This window comes from Pelodiscus sinensis, chromosome 1 (genome assembly GCF_049634645.1).
Source record: "Pelodiscus sinensis isolate JC-2024 chromosome 1, ASM4963464v1, whole genome shotgun sequence".
Lineage (NCBI taxonomy): Eukaryota > Metazoa > Chordata > Testudines > Trionychidae > Pelodiscus > Pelodiscus sinensis.
This window is the reverse complement of record NC_134711.1, coordinates 110,697,172-110,713,587: the sequence shown is the minus strand read 5'-3', so window position 1 is coordinate 110,713,587 and position 16,416 is coordinate 110,697,172. Positions and strand designations below refer to the sequence as shown.

The window sequence follows — 16,416 nt, the reverse complement described above, 5'->3', positions numbered from 1 at the left end:
TACAAGCTTACAGCGGCACAGATGTGCTGCCGTGAGATCGCTCATGTAGCTGCATTATTATGCCAACGGCAGAGAGCTCGCCTGTCAACATAATAATACCAGCTAAAGAAGTATCTGAAGCAATGTCAGTGGGAGTACGTCTGTGCACACATGATGTATGCCAACAAAGCTTATGTCACTCAGGGGGAGGGGTGTTTCACACCCTGAGAGACAAAAGTTTTAATGTAGACATGGCATCATTTTCTAATGAGAGAGAGAGGGGACAGTTCCCCCCTATGATCATGTCAATATAACCAGAAATATCAAGCAGTAACCTGACTCCCAAAGCATGCACAGCTCTGTCTAGAGTAGACTATGGTGTCCAACCACTTCTGAAGCAGTAGTCACTGCTATAGCAAACTAGCCACACTCACCCGGCCAAACAGCCACATGTGGCTAGTGGCTACAGGTCTAGAACCAAAGTGCCTTCCTTCCTCAACAGCAAAACATTCTGCTTCTATAGAGTATGTGCAGCCACTGCATCCTCTGGCCAAAAGTGAGGTCACTTTCCAGGGCTGTTGATCTCCCTGATCTGGAAATAAGGCCCAGCAACCCTTCCCCAGAAGGAAGCCAGCATGGCTCTGCCACCACTTTTCCTACATCACATGAGGAAGTGAGTCAGAAGGCACAATGAGCTTGTGTGTGCTTGGTAACTTCCCCATTCAGTGAACGGGGGGATGGTTGGTTGGTACTTACATTTCAAATTGTGCACAGTGAGACAATGGGCAAGTTCCTGGGGGTACACGGCTCTCTGTTTGCTACGCTGCATCTGCTCCAACAGCAAGAGCATTTGGTATGGGACACTCTTCTTTTGTTCTGCATGTCCTATTGGCACTCGGATCCTGTGAATGGAAAAGGTAACAGGAGCGGTGAGCAAGGATTCCGGATAAAAAGCACCAGGCACCACTCCCAAAAGTGCAGAGGTAAATGTCACAGATAGCAGTTAAAGAGGCAACATTACATATATGTCTACACTAAAAGAGTAAAGAAAGACTTGCCAGCAGGAGGCAGCTCCACCACCTCAACCAGTGGGACAAGTAGCATGTTTTTAGAGAGAGAGGCCTTGACTCGAAGTAACTTCACCCCTGCATTGTGGCTAAATAGATGGGCCAGAAGTGCCTTTAAGTCACACAAAGAATAGCTGTAGTAGTGGGCTCCAAACATACCTACCTCTTCCTGCCCTTTGCTTACTGCCCAGGAAGAAAAGTAACTTACATTTCTTACAGGTACTGACCTAAAACAACTTGCTCCCCTTGTCAGGGGCCTCAGCACAATGGGGTGCAATACAACTGTACCTGTAAGAAATGTAAGTGTGTGGTGAAGTGCGGGGAGCTCAGGGCAGAGGGTTGTGGTGCCAGAGGGTGCAGGAGTTAGGGTTGGGACATATGAAGAGCTCAGGGTAGGGCAGCTGGGTGTTTGGTGGCAAGGTGCAGGAGACATGGTTGTGGTATATGGGGCTTAGGGGATTTGGGTGTCTGGGGTGGGTATGCAGGATGCAGGGTAGGGGGTTGAGGATGGGAGGGAGAGTTGGGGGGTCTGGGGAAAGGATAACTTACCTGGCCAGAACTGGGTTGCTGCAGCTGGGCAGCTGCAGCTGGTCGAGGGCCAAGCCAGGATCACTGCAGCCCATTCCGGCTCCCCTCCTACTCCTTCTGTGGCAGGAGCGGGCCTGGGCTGCTGTGACCAAATAAGGCCACTGCCGGGCCCTCCTGTGGCAGATGGGAGCCAGACTGCAGGACCTACACCAAGATCGGGGCCATGGCTGGGTGGCCGCAGCCACAGCTGCAACTGGACAGGGACTGATTCTGCCTCTTCCCCCGCTGTGGCAGGAGCGGGGCTGCCACGAGCCCCTCCCACAGCAGATGGGGGTTAGACTGCTGCTATGGCCAAACAGGGGCCTCTACAACCCCTGGGAGAAGCGAGGCCAGAGCAGGGCCACTGAATTCCTCTCACGAACAGACCACGGGGCCTGCCATAGGATTGGGGCTGGGCCACCGCGGATGGGACGGAAGCTGCTTTTACCCCCCTCCAGGAGTGGGGCCAGGCTGCCACGGATGCACAGGGGTGAGGGCAGGCCATTGTGGCCACACAATAAGCCGGCTGGGAGTGCGTGCGCCTCCCCTACAGCATGCCCTTGGCCGGCCCCTTTGAACTGCCTGCTCTGAGCCCCCAAAGTGTCTCTTGCTGGAGCACAGCGAGCTCTTACCAGAGCAGTGCACCAGAGAGCGCCCCCTTTCTTTCACCTCTGCTTCTGCCCTGACACGCTCAACCCCACGCCCATGCTGTGTGCTATGAACAGGATTGGTATAAAGCCCCTAAATTGCAACTCTCCCTCAACTGGAAATACGCCTTGCCTAGGAGGTTATTTTGCCAGAGTTGCGGAAAGGGGCCTGAACATGATTGAAAATCAACCTCTTATTGAGTGATAGACATAGCAAATTTCAAATATGCCATTCCTGCTCTTGATTAGAAATGGGAAGTTGGGAGTGAGGGAGAAATGGGGTGAAGGAAATGCCAACGAATGCCCCTTCCTTACAGACTGGGTGATAGGATGAAAGGAGGGGGGTGACCGGGGCACATTTCAGAACCTAAGCAGTGCAATGGAGTTTTATGGTGGTATTTCAGCCCTGGAGACCCAAAGATATGTCCAGGGATATGTTTGGGCTCAATCCTGTGATGTGCTGAGCACCCTTAGCTTCTCTTGCTTCTCAGGGAGTTGAGGGTACTCAGCATCTTGCAGACTGGGCCTGACACACAATAACCCCCTCTTGTATGAAGGCCTCCCATTGCGGGCTTTTCTTCATGGCAGTGTTAGCTCAAGTTATCGACACTCTAATTACGTGTGCTGTGCACAACGGCACAAGGCTTTGAGGGGATCCATGGAGGGAGTGTGCCCTGTGTGGCATTTGGTTCAGTGGCAGCAACAGGGCTGGATTTACTCCTATGTGTCCTATGTGATATATATATATATATCAAAAAATTTAAAGAAAAAAAAAGTATGTGTGCAGCCTCCCCAAAAAGGCACAAGAAGACCCTCTCCCCTGCATGGCATTCCCACCTGCCCCAGGCGAGGTGCATGTGGCAGAGCGTACCTCTCCCCACGGCAAGCAGTCCCCAGGTCTCTTCCATTCCTCCTACAGCCTAGCACAGCAGCTGCACTCTGGCTGTGCCTGTGCAAGTACATGGAGCGCAAGCCATGTCCCCCTCCCTCTCTGGCATAGGGCAGAGACAGCAAGGCAGCTGAGATTGGGAAAGGGCTCGCAGCACCCCCTCCTGGGATGTCTTAGATCAGGGGTGTCCAAACTTTTTTCAAAGAGGGCCAGATTTGAAGAAGTGAACATGCGTGAGGGCCGTCCCCGCACTCTCAGCCCTAAGGCGGAGGGCCCGCAGGGTCGGAGGCGGGCGGAGAGCACAGGGCACTCCGGCCTCACGGCGGCCCGGGGGCAGGGCAAACCTGCAGCCGAGCGGGGGAGCGGGGCTGCGGACGTGCCCTACAGGGCAGGCTCTAGGACCGCGGAGGCCATGGGCGGCGGCGGCGGCGTGGGCGTGGGCGGAAGCGGCGCACTGGGCGCGCCAGTTCAAAAGAGCGCCGGGGAGCCAGGAGAGGGGGAGGAAGCGGGGGCCGTATTAAACCGGAACACGGGCCGCAATTGGCCCACGGGCCAGACTTTGGACATGCCTGTCTTAGATGCTCACCTGGCTTCAGCCCCACACCAGGAGCCCAGCCACCTGCAGGAGAGCTGTATATATTAACTTTTAACCCACTTTCAACATTTAGGTGCCCCTAGAATGCTGGCACTCCTAGGCATGTGCCTACAGTGCCTAACTGGAAAGCAAGCCCTGGGAAGCAGATGGGGAATGAGCAGGGGTTAAAAGTCAGTACAGATCCCTCTTATCTTCTGAAAGCAGAGGGGAACTCCTCTTTTCCTTCGGCTGATAAGCAGCTCGCTCCACACCCACTCTCCTTCAGCTCCAGCTGGCCAGAGTAAGCAGTGCCCTGCTCTCTGCATGGTGCAGTAAAAGCTCCTCCTCCTGAGTCATTCTTCACTGGGGAGATGACCTGCCACAGGGTGGCATTGCTGGTGGCTGTGTACCTTCTCTAGGGCATATTAGTGAGGAGCAGGTCTTCTGGGAAAGTGGGAGATAGCGGGGACTAGCCTGTTAAATTAACTAAACAATAGCAAACTGAACAAACTGAAAATGAATTGAAAGAGCTGTCACTCTGGTTAGCAGAAAGGTACAGGGCCCAAACTTGCCCTGTCTCACCCACTCTATGCAACCCCTGATGTCAATGCAGCACAATCAAGGGGCAAGCACATTCAAGCAAAGCAATGGGACGCTACATGCTGTCCATCCACCCAAAGACTCTCTCTCCCAGGTGGGGGTAAGCTTGTGCAATTTGGGTCTGTAGCTGTGGAATGTCTATAGTGCTGAAGTGAATAGTTTAGATCACACAGAAATTATTTTCCATGGCTGTAACTAGAATAAAGCCATGTATTCTTATGGGAAAATGCAATACCTAGAGCAGTACACATTTTATATTCAATATCTCAGGCTGGGGATAAATTATATTGCCCACATGCAGCCTATTTTCAGTCTCAAAACTGCTGTGTTCTACAGAGCCATAGTCTTCTGCCCCAGGCACATTCAGGGCCCACTTTTGTTTGGGATGCACCTGACACCTCCGGATAATCCGGGCCTTTGGATTGATATTCCACTTGACAATAAAACCACCGAGACAGTGGGGCAGCAGTGACTGGCAGTTTGAGTTCTCTTACCTTCGTAGTATCACTGTGAAGTGCGTGTTCATGAAGAACACCTGAAGAAGGGAATTCAGGCAGCAGCTCAGTCCCATATTGTACAGCCCAATAGCTCCTGTAGGGACAAGAAGAAGTGAGGCTTAGAGCTCGCATGGAGGTAAGGAGAGTAAGGGGTAGTGAGAAGATGGCAAATTTCCCTTTGGGCACAGACCAAACTCTTCACTAGGCTGGAGGGAGGGTAAAAGCCACTCTTGTACCACCTTTAACACTGGTTTGTCTTGATAGCTGAAAAGAGTTGGGGCAGTGTCTCTAAAGGTGATCTGAAGCTGCAGCAAAAGGCAAAATTTGGATAGAGGCTAGTCTAATTTTTTAAACCCATTCTCCCCACATGTAAGGATTGTCTGGATGAGGGATTTTTTTTTTCAGACTTCTATGGCGCTAGACCCTTATCAAAAAATTCAGATCTGTCTTAAGGTCACACAAATTCAAGGAAAGTGTCCAGTTCAAGGTTCCTATCCAGGTCTATCTATAGCCAATATTTTAATCCACTTGCCCAGCAAATATAAGAGCAATTTGGACCTGGTGTTCAGGAAGACACAACCAATCCTTGTCAAATTGAAAAAAAATCTGCCCAGTTTAGGGTTTTGAAGGGATGAAAACAGCTGGACTCCTCAAGTAGCCCTTTCTCTAAAGCACAAAACTTTCACTCGGAAGATTTCAATGAGTTTGTTCTAATACCTTACTTGTTCAAATCTTCCGTGTGTGAAGAACTGCAAAGGTAAGAGGAAATGAACTGAGGGACAGAGAACAAGATGGAGTGAAAAGACAAAAATGGGAGGGAGGGGAGGTAAAAGCAATTACCATTGTTTAAATCTGCTACACCATGGAGAGCTCTTAGCTGCTTGCCACCTCTTTTCACAGCTTGCTCTCTACTCTCTTCTCCATCTTCCTCCTTCCTCATGCTCGGATTTGGTGACAGCTCTAATTTTCTGCTGTTCTCTGGACAGCCAAATCTCTGGCCCATCAACAGCACAATGCAACACAAGGACTGCAGTGATACCAAAGGACCTAGAAAGACTGGGAAGATGGGCACAATATAGCAAAATGAGATTATCTTGCTATTTACAAATACAGAACAGTTTTCACAATGAAGAATGTTAAATAAATGTGATTATTGTTGTTACATATGGATAGGTTAGGGTGGCACCCTAGGGCTATGTCTAGACTGCAAGCCTCTTTCGAAAAAGAGCGTCTAGACTGCAAGCAGTACTTTCGAAACAGCAAGCCGCTTTTTCAAAAGAGAGCACCCAGGCAGTCTGGATGCTCTCTTTCGAAAAAGCCCTGTTTGCATTCAAGAATGCCTTTTTTTTCGAAAGAGCACTTTCGAAAAAAGGTGTTCTTCCTGGTGAAATGAGGTTTTCCGCCGTCGAAATAAAAGCCGCATTCTTTCGATTTAATTTCGAAAGAACGCAGCTGTAGTCTAGACACAGGTGAAGTTTTTTTTTTCGAAAAAAGGCTATTTTTTTCGAAAAAACCCTGCAGTCTAGACACAGCCTAGGTGAACTGTATTGGCAGAGCAGTATGGATGGAGAACACACTGCCACTCCACCGTCTGCATCCGTTTTGTGGGTAAGTAAAGAACCCTGGTCTAAAGGGAAGTCAGTTAGGCATCTTTCATTAGCACATAAGTCTCTTCAGACACAAAGGAAAGCCAAAAGAAACATTCAGGACACATGTAGTCTGACTGGCTGGCCTTTTGTAGGTATGCCGCACAGACAGGGTGTGTCTAGACTACAGAGTTTTGTCGACAAAAGTGGACTTTTGTTGACAAAACTATACCTGCGTCTACACTACTGCTGAGTTCTGTCGACATAACGTCGACAGAACTCAGCAGTTTTGTCGACGCTGGTAAACCTCATTTTACGAGGCATAACACCTTCTGTTGACAGAGTTTCTGTCGACAGAAGGTGTTATTGAATGTAAACTGTCCTTTGCGTCTACACTACCATATCGACAAAGCAGCTTGCTTTGTCGACAGAACTCAATGTAGTCTAGACGCTCTTTGTCGACAGAAGTTTTGTCGACAGTATCTGTCGACAAAACTTCTGTCGACAGAAGCCTGTAGTCTAGACGTACCCACAGAGTTGCAGTAATTTAGTTGCCAAACAATCTGTGAACACCTTTCTATTTCCTCAAATATTTGCATATGATCAGGAAACCAAATATTTTCATATAATCAGTCAGTTCATTCACAAACAAGGAAAAAGCCTAGCTGAAAAACGTACTTTTGATCCCAAGAGTGATGAAGCCTCAGGTATTGTACTGGCATCTAGTATACTTAGATTTCATTACAACTTCAGCATTATCTCTACAATATTGTATATACTCAACCCTGCAATTGCAGCACTACTTACTGAGAGATCTGTGAACATTCCGCTTCAGGAAGGCAGGGTAAATAAAGGCACAGAAATCTGTGGAACAAAAAAAATATATATTACAACAAAACAAATTCTTTTCACAGGGGATGCTGGTATGTTTGTGGAAAAATAACACAATGCAGAAGAGTTGCCTGCCTATTGCAAGCATAACTTCCAGAATGTCATGACCTTGAAAAACCGGATCCTTAGGATACAACAGTGGGCTTTTTAAAAAATCGCCACAATAAAGCTGCAAAGCGATATGGTGCCCTATCATGTCCATCCAGCAGCAGTACTGCCAACCTCAAACATCCCCCTCTGAACAACCACAATGTGAAAAATCTTGCAGCATAACAGGGAGAAGCAATTTAAAAGCACCAATATCAGAAATACTGACTACAGTATTCTGAGGATAACCAGAGTGTCCAGAGCCAGAGTACTAAGGCCACAGTATTCACAGAAGCCAGATGGTATCAAATGGTGGGGTAAAATGATTCACTGTGTCTCTGGGAGTCTAAATGCTAAGTTGCAGGGTGGATAAAAATCAATTATTTTTATTGGATTTTTTTACTTCATTCATATTTGTAAATCAATAAAATACTAAATTTATCATTTAAAAGTAAGTTACAATTAAATCTCAGCACAAACATGCTACACCTACACTTACAGTCTCATTAAAAATGAGTTAATGGCTCTAATTTGTCCAGCTTAACTCCTAGATCTTGTTTCCTGAAAGTTCTGGGCTTTCAATTTCTGTTTCCCAACACACTAAAGTAACATGTGCAAAGAAAGACACAAGCTGGACAGGAGTGTTCTTATTCTCCGTCTATATGGTGGTGGACCTTTGCCAAGCACAGCAGAGGAGTTAGTTAAGGCATTGTCTTAAAGATAGGAAAAGATGGAGACAGCATAAAAAAGAACAGTGGAGTGGACTACCAAGAAAAAGGGAAGACATTATTGAGAACATACACAATTTCCTATATTTCCCCACACTTTTGCCACAGAAAAACTGTCATGGCTTCTGGGCATAAGAGACCATATCTGAGAAAATTTTTGAAGAAATTTGTTCCCTGGATAAAAAAGGAAAATGTGTTACGTGTAACCAATGCAAGAAGATGATTCAAGGCCTAGTTGCAAATATGAAACATAAGGAAAACTGCTTATTAGGGTCAGAGAGTTGCCATGTTAATCTGTTTTGTCAGCAAAAACAAGAAGTCTGGTGGTACTTTAAAGACTAAAAAATTTAAATTTGGGACTTCTTGTTGCTTATTGGGAGAAGATATTGATATGCCTGAATAACAATGTGGATCAACTGGTTAGTAACTTAAATAATTCACATTGCAATATATCTTTCTCCAAGACTCTCTCTATGCCTTTTAGTATAAGTGTGATTTAACAAGTAAATTTCCAAGCTGTGTTGGATGTACCTAGGGAAAAAAAAGTGTATCTTAGTGAATCCTTATGGTTTGTTCAATTAGTTAACTAGGGTTAGCATCTACCACCCAAATATACAATACAGAAAATTGCAGGAAAAGGAATCTAGAGTTGCCATTTGCTACTGAGGGTACATCTACACAGCAGCATTATTTCAGGGTAAATGTCTGTTATTCCAAAAAAACTATGCGCGCATCTACACAGCTAGCCCATTATTTCTAAATAATTTTGAAATAATGGGCAGCTTATTTTGGCATTTGTAAACCTCATTCCACAAGGAATAATGCCTCTTCTGAAACAGTTATTTCGGAATAGCAGTAGTGTGGATGCGCTACCACTGCTATTTCAAAATAGTTCCTCCTCCAAGCCATTCAAAGTACTGTAATTACTCCCCAGTGCTTCCTGGGGCTCTAAATCGAGGTAATACATCCACATTAGGGGAGCCTGCCTTGGACTAATTTCCAGGCTTTCCTATAGTGTAGTCACACTATTTCAAAATAAGCTATTTCGGAGTATTTCTTCTGGAATAGCTTATGCCAAAATAATCGTGCAGTGTAAATGTAGCCTGAGTGTCCTTTTTTTATTTTATATTACAGAAAACATGCCTCTTATTTTGGAACATCATAGCCACAGATCATAATGGTGATGACAAACCTATTCCCTGTTTTTACTTCAGCATAACTCAGCTTTTCCAAGGGAATCTCATCCTATACTTATTCTCTCAAAAAAAAAACCAGAAGTACTAGTGAATTTAATGGAGTTTACCCCCAAAATAAGTGCACTCTAAGCACAGCCAGTCTCTGCTTTTTTGGCAATTTGGAATTGGGTCTGTGTCCTTGCTGAAAAAAAAATGTAAATAATTAATTCAATAATAGAATCAGAGGAACTGAGAAGAATGACTATTCAAAATTATTTTTTAATTTTGTTTCAGGATCCCATTTAAACGTCATAGACTTAAGAGACTTCTGTCTACCTGCAACAACTCAAGTCATCCATTGGTATTTTTAACATCAGTGCTGCAACTAAACATATTTCAGATAACAAACTATCAGTAGCAAACAAAAGATTTCAACAAGACACCATAGATTGCTCAGTTCATTTATGCCACAAATCCTCCTTTTCGCATTAACTATAAACACCTTCGTAGACATGTTTGAGCCATTATGACCAGGCCACGTTCCATCTGGTAGAGCAGATATTGGTGGAAGATTGCCAGATGCAGTGTATGAGAAGGAACTTGAACCATGTACAAGAAACGCTCAGGGGAAATTTGTCCGATGGGTGGAGTAATGTACACAATGACCCATTAATGTGTGCCTGTGCGGCAACATAAGACGAAACTGTCTATCTTTCAGAAACAATAGATACACAGGGAAATGCCCACACAACAGCATATTTAAAAGAAGTAGCAACACAGGCCCATACACAGGAATTTCTGTGGGGGAGTATGTGCTTTTGTTTGTAAATGTGGGCTACAAGGGTGTGAACACACTCCCCTCCCCTCCATGGTCCCCCAAGTAAACATGCTCCAGCTGACCCGGGGAATGTGGGGGCTGATTTCCCCAGCCCCGGCCTCATTCCTGGAGGAGGTGGGGGGAATCCACCCCAGCCTGCCCCCAGCTTGCTGGAGCATGGGGGAGAGGGGCTAGGGCAGCGCCCTGCTTCTGCCTTCCCTGTCTGGCCAGAGCATGCTTACGTAAGAGATCATGGGGGGTGGAGGGTGCATTTGCACCCTTCACACACACACACCATGTACAGGCCTGATAAATCAAACATACATCTTGGGGTTGCTTTGTCTTTTACATAGAAACATTCACCACTTTCTTGTAAATTTTGGTCCTTACACATGTATCCCAAATTTTTTTGGGCCACACACTGAAACACGTCAGTGGTTTTTCATTGTTGATTTTCTTTATATGCCCAGGAATGATGATAACTGGAATACCTAGTTTATTTTGTTGTTAGCTGGATTCCCATAGGTACCACTGGATACATATCAACAGTTAGGCTAGGACAGAGATGGGGAACCTCAGGCCCAGAGGCCAGATGCAGCCCCCAGCTTGCCTGAATCTGGCCCCCGAAGCTTAAGGCCTCCCCCCCCCCAGCATTGGGGAGTGTGCGCTGGTGTTCCAGCTGCCCTGCTGCCACACTGTGGAGCTGGAGCACACCAAATCTACTAGGTTGGGTCCCCGTAGTCTCTGGTGTGCAAGGGGAATGTGGGGAGCAGTGTTCCCTCTAACCTGCCTAGCAGCACAGCTTCACAGGTGATTAATCAGCCCTGCCCATTCAGAGGCTCAGGGCTCCATGCCTGGAGCTGAGATGACTAGGTGGGGCTGAGTAATCACTTGTGAAGTTGTGCTGCCACACTGCTTATAGCAGTGGTTCTCAAAGTGTAGTCCAGCAGGAGCTCCCCTCCCCGCCTCCCTCCTCCCCCGCCCCCCCATGCAGCAGGGAACCCATGCTGCTGCTGCAGTCTCATGGTAGGCATGCCACCGTGGGGCTGCAGCATCAGCTCCGGCCAGGAGGGGAGGTGAAGAAAGCAAACTCCAGCCCAGCCCGCATAGAGCACACAGCTACACATGGAGGAGCGCCACTGCCATGGTAAGAGCGGCACATCCCTCAGCTGGTCCTGCAGGACAGGTAACAGATTGGGCTGCACGGGGTTTGGCCAGGCAGACTCCCACGGTGTGCAAGCAGCCAGCACCCACGCTCCCCTTCCTAGGCAGCAGGTTGGGCTGTGCAGGGCTCGGTGGTGGTGGGAGGCAAAGCAGCTGGGACTGAGGATCCTGCACACACAGGAGGCAGGTGAGGGCTTGGGGCCCTTTTGGGCTTTGCACCCATGGGGACTTGCTCTGGGATGCCATGAACTGGACCCCTGCGGGACCCCACCCCCTGCAGGCCTGGACACCTCGGGGACACCTACCTGCCCACCCCTGCTTTGCTGTGCCCAGCCTCCTTGCCCCTCCATTTCCCTTGACACCCCCGAGCCACCTTGACCTCCCCAAACACCCTCCTGAGCCACCTTTACCCCAGCCCTCTTCCCAGGGGCACCTGGGCCGCCCCCATCTCCCTGAACCCCCTCAGCCACTCTGCTCCTCAGGTTTAGCCCCAGGCACTTCCTGCCCCCATCTCTCTGTCCAACCAGACATCCTACCCCCCAGTCCACTTCTGCACCCTCCCTCCCAGCCAGATTCTGCACACTCTCTCCTGACCAGACACCTTACTCCTAGCCTGCTTCTGCACCCCACCTCGCTCCCAGATCCTGCACCCCATCCATATCCCATTTGCTGGCCGCTCTGTCCCACACACTGAACCCCTCATTTTTATCCCCACCCTATAGCCTGAGGGGATCCATAAAAATCTACTAATTCCAGAACCCCAGTAAAGTAAATCTGGCCTATGGAATGCCAAAGGAGTGTGGTGTCTGAGTTGGGGGCCACATCAGTGAGAATTATGGGTTCTGGAGGAGTTTTTGATTCTCACTTGCGCAGTCCTCAACTGATTTTTCTGTGGGTCAGTGGCCCCTGACACAAAAGGTTCCCTACCCCACCATGAATAAAGAAAACATTGAAATCTTTTGTGTCAGCCATAAATTAATATTTTACTTTATTTAAAATGAAGTTTGGAAAACTAACATGAGAAAGGTAAAGTGCTTAATCTATTTAATCATTTAAATTAAACCAGTCTCCCTAACTGCAGCACTAGCAAAATGGCCTGTGCATACTTCTGTAATTAACAGTGAGTTTCCATTAGCAACTGATGGTCCATGGAAAGGTTGACATTGAGCCACGGGCCAAAAAGTCTGAGAGCCACCAGCTTAGAGGGAACACTGGCGGGGACCGTCCTTCTCCTTCTCAGTCAGTGTGGGGTTGTTTGTTTTTTTACTTGTATGTGGCCCTCACAACTGATTTTTTTTATGGGTCAGCGCCCACCCACCCACCCAAAAAAGGCTCCCCACCCCTGGGTTAGGGTGTACAGTTACTATAGATGCTTGTAGAAGCATTTGATTTTTGTTTAAGGTAAAATTTACCAATTTCCACCATGCCATTGTTTCTCCCCTTCTGTAACATTTTCCCTCAACAGTTTTCTTATTTCCAAAAACAAATTTCCTTGTACACCTTCCTGTATTATTGAATGACCAATTGCTGACTTATTTTCTAAGCCTGTGTACAGGCCAATGCTAGGGACATATTTACTTGTATAGATCCCATAGTTCCTGCTAACAGTAACACACCCTTTTCCCTCTGCTGTTGCCATACTGGCAATATTCCCATTCTTGATTTTGATAAGGATGCACTGACAGGCTTTCCCAACTCTTGTATTTCAGCTGTAACAATTTAGTACGTTTGTTTGTCAATACCTCTATGTTAGTGGCATCCAGTACTCCAACTTCTAATCCAGTTCCACCCAAAGCAGTTTACAATACACCCTTTGGGTTTCTTTTTCTTATGGGGTTGTCAATATACCATAATTTTAGCTATGCTGCCCATCCCTTATGGAATGTTTGTACATATGGGGCGCATTGAGGTATGACCTTGGACACATTTAACCCAGTAAGATCCAGTGGGGGGAGCATGCAAAGTCTCTTGACCCCTGCCTCCACCCTGCTAGGGGCATACAGTAGCTAGATAGAAACGCCAGCTGTTTAAGAACCGGCATTTCTCTTTAGCCGCTGTGCACCCTTGGCAGGGGGAGAAGACTTCATCCGTTCCCTCGTCCTCAGGTCTTGATTGGCCTGGGAACAGGGGAGCAGCAAGATGGCCATGGGCCAGGTCCACCAGCGTGGTGGGCCAGATCCAGCCAGTAGGCTCCTTTGCCCACCCCTGGGCTGGACTCTTTGGACTCAGATAGATAGCTACTTCAAATGACTCATCAAGCTCAGAACATTCAGACATGGGGATAAACGTGTAGTTGACTACACAATTTACCGATCAGCCTGGGCTTATCAGTTAATCTTGTTGACTACATGCATCTCGCACCCTTTTGCTGCCTCTTTATTAGAGGCAGCAAGGAGGGGAGCAGGAGCCAGTGCCCATGAGAAGCTAGCTTTAAGCAGGCACCCCCGAGCACCAGGTCTGCCTGTCCCTCCACATCTGTGCTACTGCCTCCGATAGAGAGGCAGTAGTGTGGAGGGTAAGAGAGGCAGGCTGGAACTGATACACATGGGAACCCAGCTTTCAAGCAGGTTCCCCTCACATGCTGGCTCTGGAGACCCGCCTACCCCTTCCGCTGCCTCCTACAGAGGCAGTGAAGAGGGGGAGGCAGGAGCCAGTGCTGGGAGAAGCCATCTTAAAAGCTGGTTTCCCACAGCATCAGCTCCATCATGCTGCCAGCCCTTCCCCATGCTGCATGAAGTTGAGCAGAATACAATCAGAGTTTAGCTGGAAATTGAAGCTAGACAAATCCATAGTGGAAATTAGGGATAGTAAAATGTGTGTATTCAAGGAAACACGTAACTGCTGAACATTTCAGTGGTTACATGGTTGCACACAGGGGAGAGACTGCTCCCCAGAAGTCAGTGCACATGGGGAGCCAGTTTTTAAGATGGCTCCCCGCCAGTACTAGCTTCCACATACCTCCCACCCCACACCTCCCACCCCACACTGTATCAGAGGCAGGAGTGTGGGGGAGGGGACAGGTGGCTCCCCAGGAGCTGGTGGAGCTGTGAACAGCTCCTGCCTGCCCTCACTGCACCACTGCTTCTGATACCAAGACAGGGCTGCATGTAACCATGCATGTTAACCAATGAGTCCAGGCTCATTGATTAACCATGTACACGGTTAGGCTTTCACATCCCTACTGGAAATAAAATATACATTTTTAACAGTGAGAGTAATTAACCACTGTAACAATTTACCATTGTAGTGGATTCTCCATCAGTGACAAAGTTTTAAATCAAGATTGGATGTTTTCTCTAAAAGACATCCTTTAGGAATTATTGCGGGGAAGTTCTATGGCCTGGGTTGTACAAGGTATAGGACTGAATAATCACAATAGTCCCTTTGAGCCATGGACTCTATGAATCAGTATAGAGTTTAATTTCCAAATCACAATGATTTACTGGTCTCAATAGCTTTCAGTTTGAGATTCAAAGGGATAATTTCGACCAGTCTTTTTGTTAGCAACTTGACAATTTCTATATGGTATGCTTATTTATATACAAAACTGGTTAGCAATATCCATCTAAATAAATCTACCTACATTTTAAAGGGAAATTTAGTCTTCCCATATGTCTCCTCAATATTTCACAAACATTGCACTAAATGTTAACTAAATTTACATCGACCCAGAGAATCATATTCATCCAAAATACCAGTGATCCGATATTCACATTTTGTCTTCATTATTCATACAAGGAAATCTCATAATTTCTATAGTACCTTTTACCTTCTTATATACAGGAAATCCTACTTCTGCTTCATAAGAGCTGGAGAAATAGTTCAGCAAAAGGGTTTTTTCCCCCTAGTATCCTTGGCTTATGTCTATTCCCCACAAAAAGATTCTTCTCTGGGATCAATGGGCTCTCAGGTTTGCTAGAGCAAAAATGTTTGTAACTCAAGTAAAACTTCATTAAGTCTACACTGCAACACTATTTTGGGATACCAATCCCGCATCTTAACAGCAAGCCTGTTATTTCAAGCTCACTATTCCAACATCCCTGTAAGCCTCATTCCACGAGGACTAAGGGATGTTTTGGAATAGAGGGTCATTTCAAAATTTGGTGCTGTGTAGACAGCACCAAATTATGAAAAAAGCTATTTCGAAATAAGATGCTCAATTTGTGTGTCATAAAATGACACACACTTATTTCAAGCTGAAGATGCACCCTATAAAATTGTACTTTTATAATGGTCACAGTTATATGGGAATCTGATTTTTTTTTTACTAATTACAAAGTAATGTTTTTTATAGAGAGAGAGAGAGAGAGAGAGAGATCTTTATAATTCTGTGCCCCCTGAAAAGCTTTAACAAATCCACTTGAAACTTTGTATTTACACCGTGGTTTTGTTTTGTTTTTTTGAATGTAGTTACATTAGTGGGGAGCGGGTGGAACCTGCTGGACTGCTGGTCCCTGGAGCAGCTGATGTTTTCTGGTGGAGGAGTGCAAACTTTGCAGGCTCCCCCGGCCAGCCTGCCTCCACTCTGACTGGGAGAGAACACTTAAAGCGCTGAAAGGTAAATAGGTTTCCATCTCCTCGAAGACCTTGGTCTTTCTTCTGAGTCTGCAACCCAGTAACGCCAACCTGCGCTGACCTGCGCTGGACTAGAGCGAGCAGCCGAGAGAGGGGTGAGGGTTTCCTGCCGTGGAAGCCGCGCGCTTCTCCAGAAATTGCCGTACCCTCAAAAGTCCAGCCCTGCACAAGGGATTCCCACACGAGCTCTGAGGGGCAAGGGGGATACTCACTGCAGCGTCGGTGAGAAAAGCGAGCTCGGGGCACTGCTTTCGGGTTCTCCTCGGTGCCCGCAGCCGGCAACAGCTCCGCTCTCGACGCGGGTTTCCCCTGCTCTGCCGGCGCTGCGCTCTCCCCGCGCGGCCTCAGAGGGCAGCATTCCCCGCAGCCTCTCGTTCGGTTTTGATTTCCCGCTGTACACGCTGGGAGGATAGAAAGTGAAACTCAAAGCGGCTGCTCCTCCCTTCGCCACCCGGCCGCTCAAACAAGGTGCCGGGAGCCAGGGCTGGCCTCTAGAGGAGCAATGGCCCCGCTCTCACCGCCGCACTCCCTTGCGTAGGAATCCCACCACAGGCGTGGCGCGAAGAAGGAAAG

At 47.4% G+C, this 16,416-nt stretch overlaps 1 protein-coding gene across 1 annotated transcript in view; it reads right to left on the bottom strand.

The window, feature by feature from the left end:
* USP18 (ubiquitin specific peptidase 18) overlaps positions 1–16,132 on the bottom strand; it is a 29,070-nt gene extending 12,938 nt beyond the window's left edge. Inside the window, exons 1-5 of the mRNA XM_006135471.4 lie at positions 16,056–16,132; positions 7,214–7,270; positions 5,661–5,876; positions 4,818–4,914; positions 736–881 (exon numbers count right to left, since the gene is read on the bottom strand). Coding sequence (XP_006135533.1) covers positions 736–881; positions 4,818–4,914; positions 5,661–5,823 — 406 coding nt within the window. The 5' untranslated portion in view covers positions 5,824–5,876; positions 7,214–7,270; positions 16,056–16,132. The remainder of the gene's footprint in view (positions 1–735; positions 882–4,817; positions 4,915–5,660; positions 5,877–7,213; positions 7,271–16,055) is intronic.
* Positions 16,133–16,416: the final 284 nt, after the last annotated feature.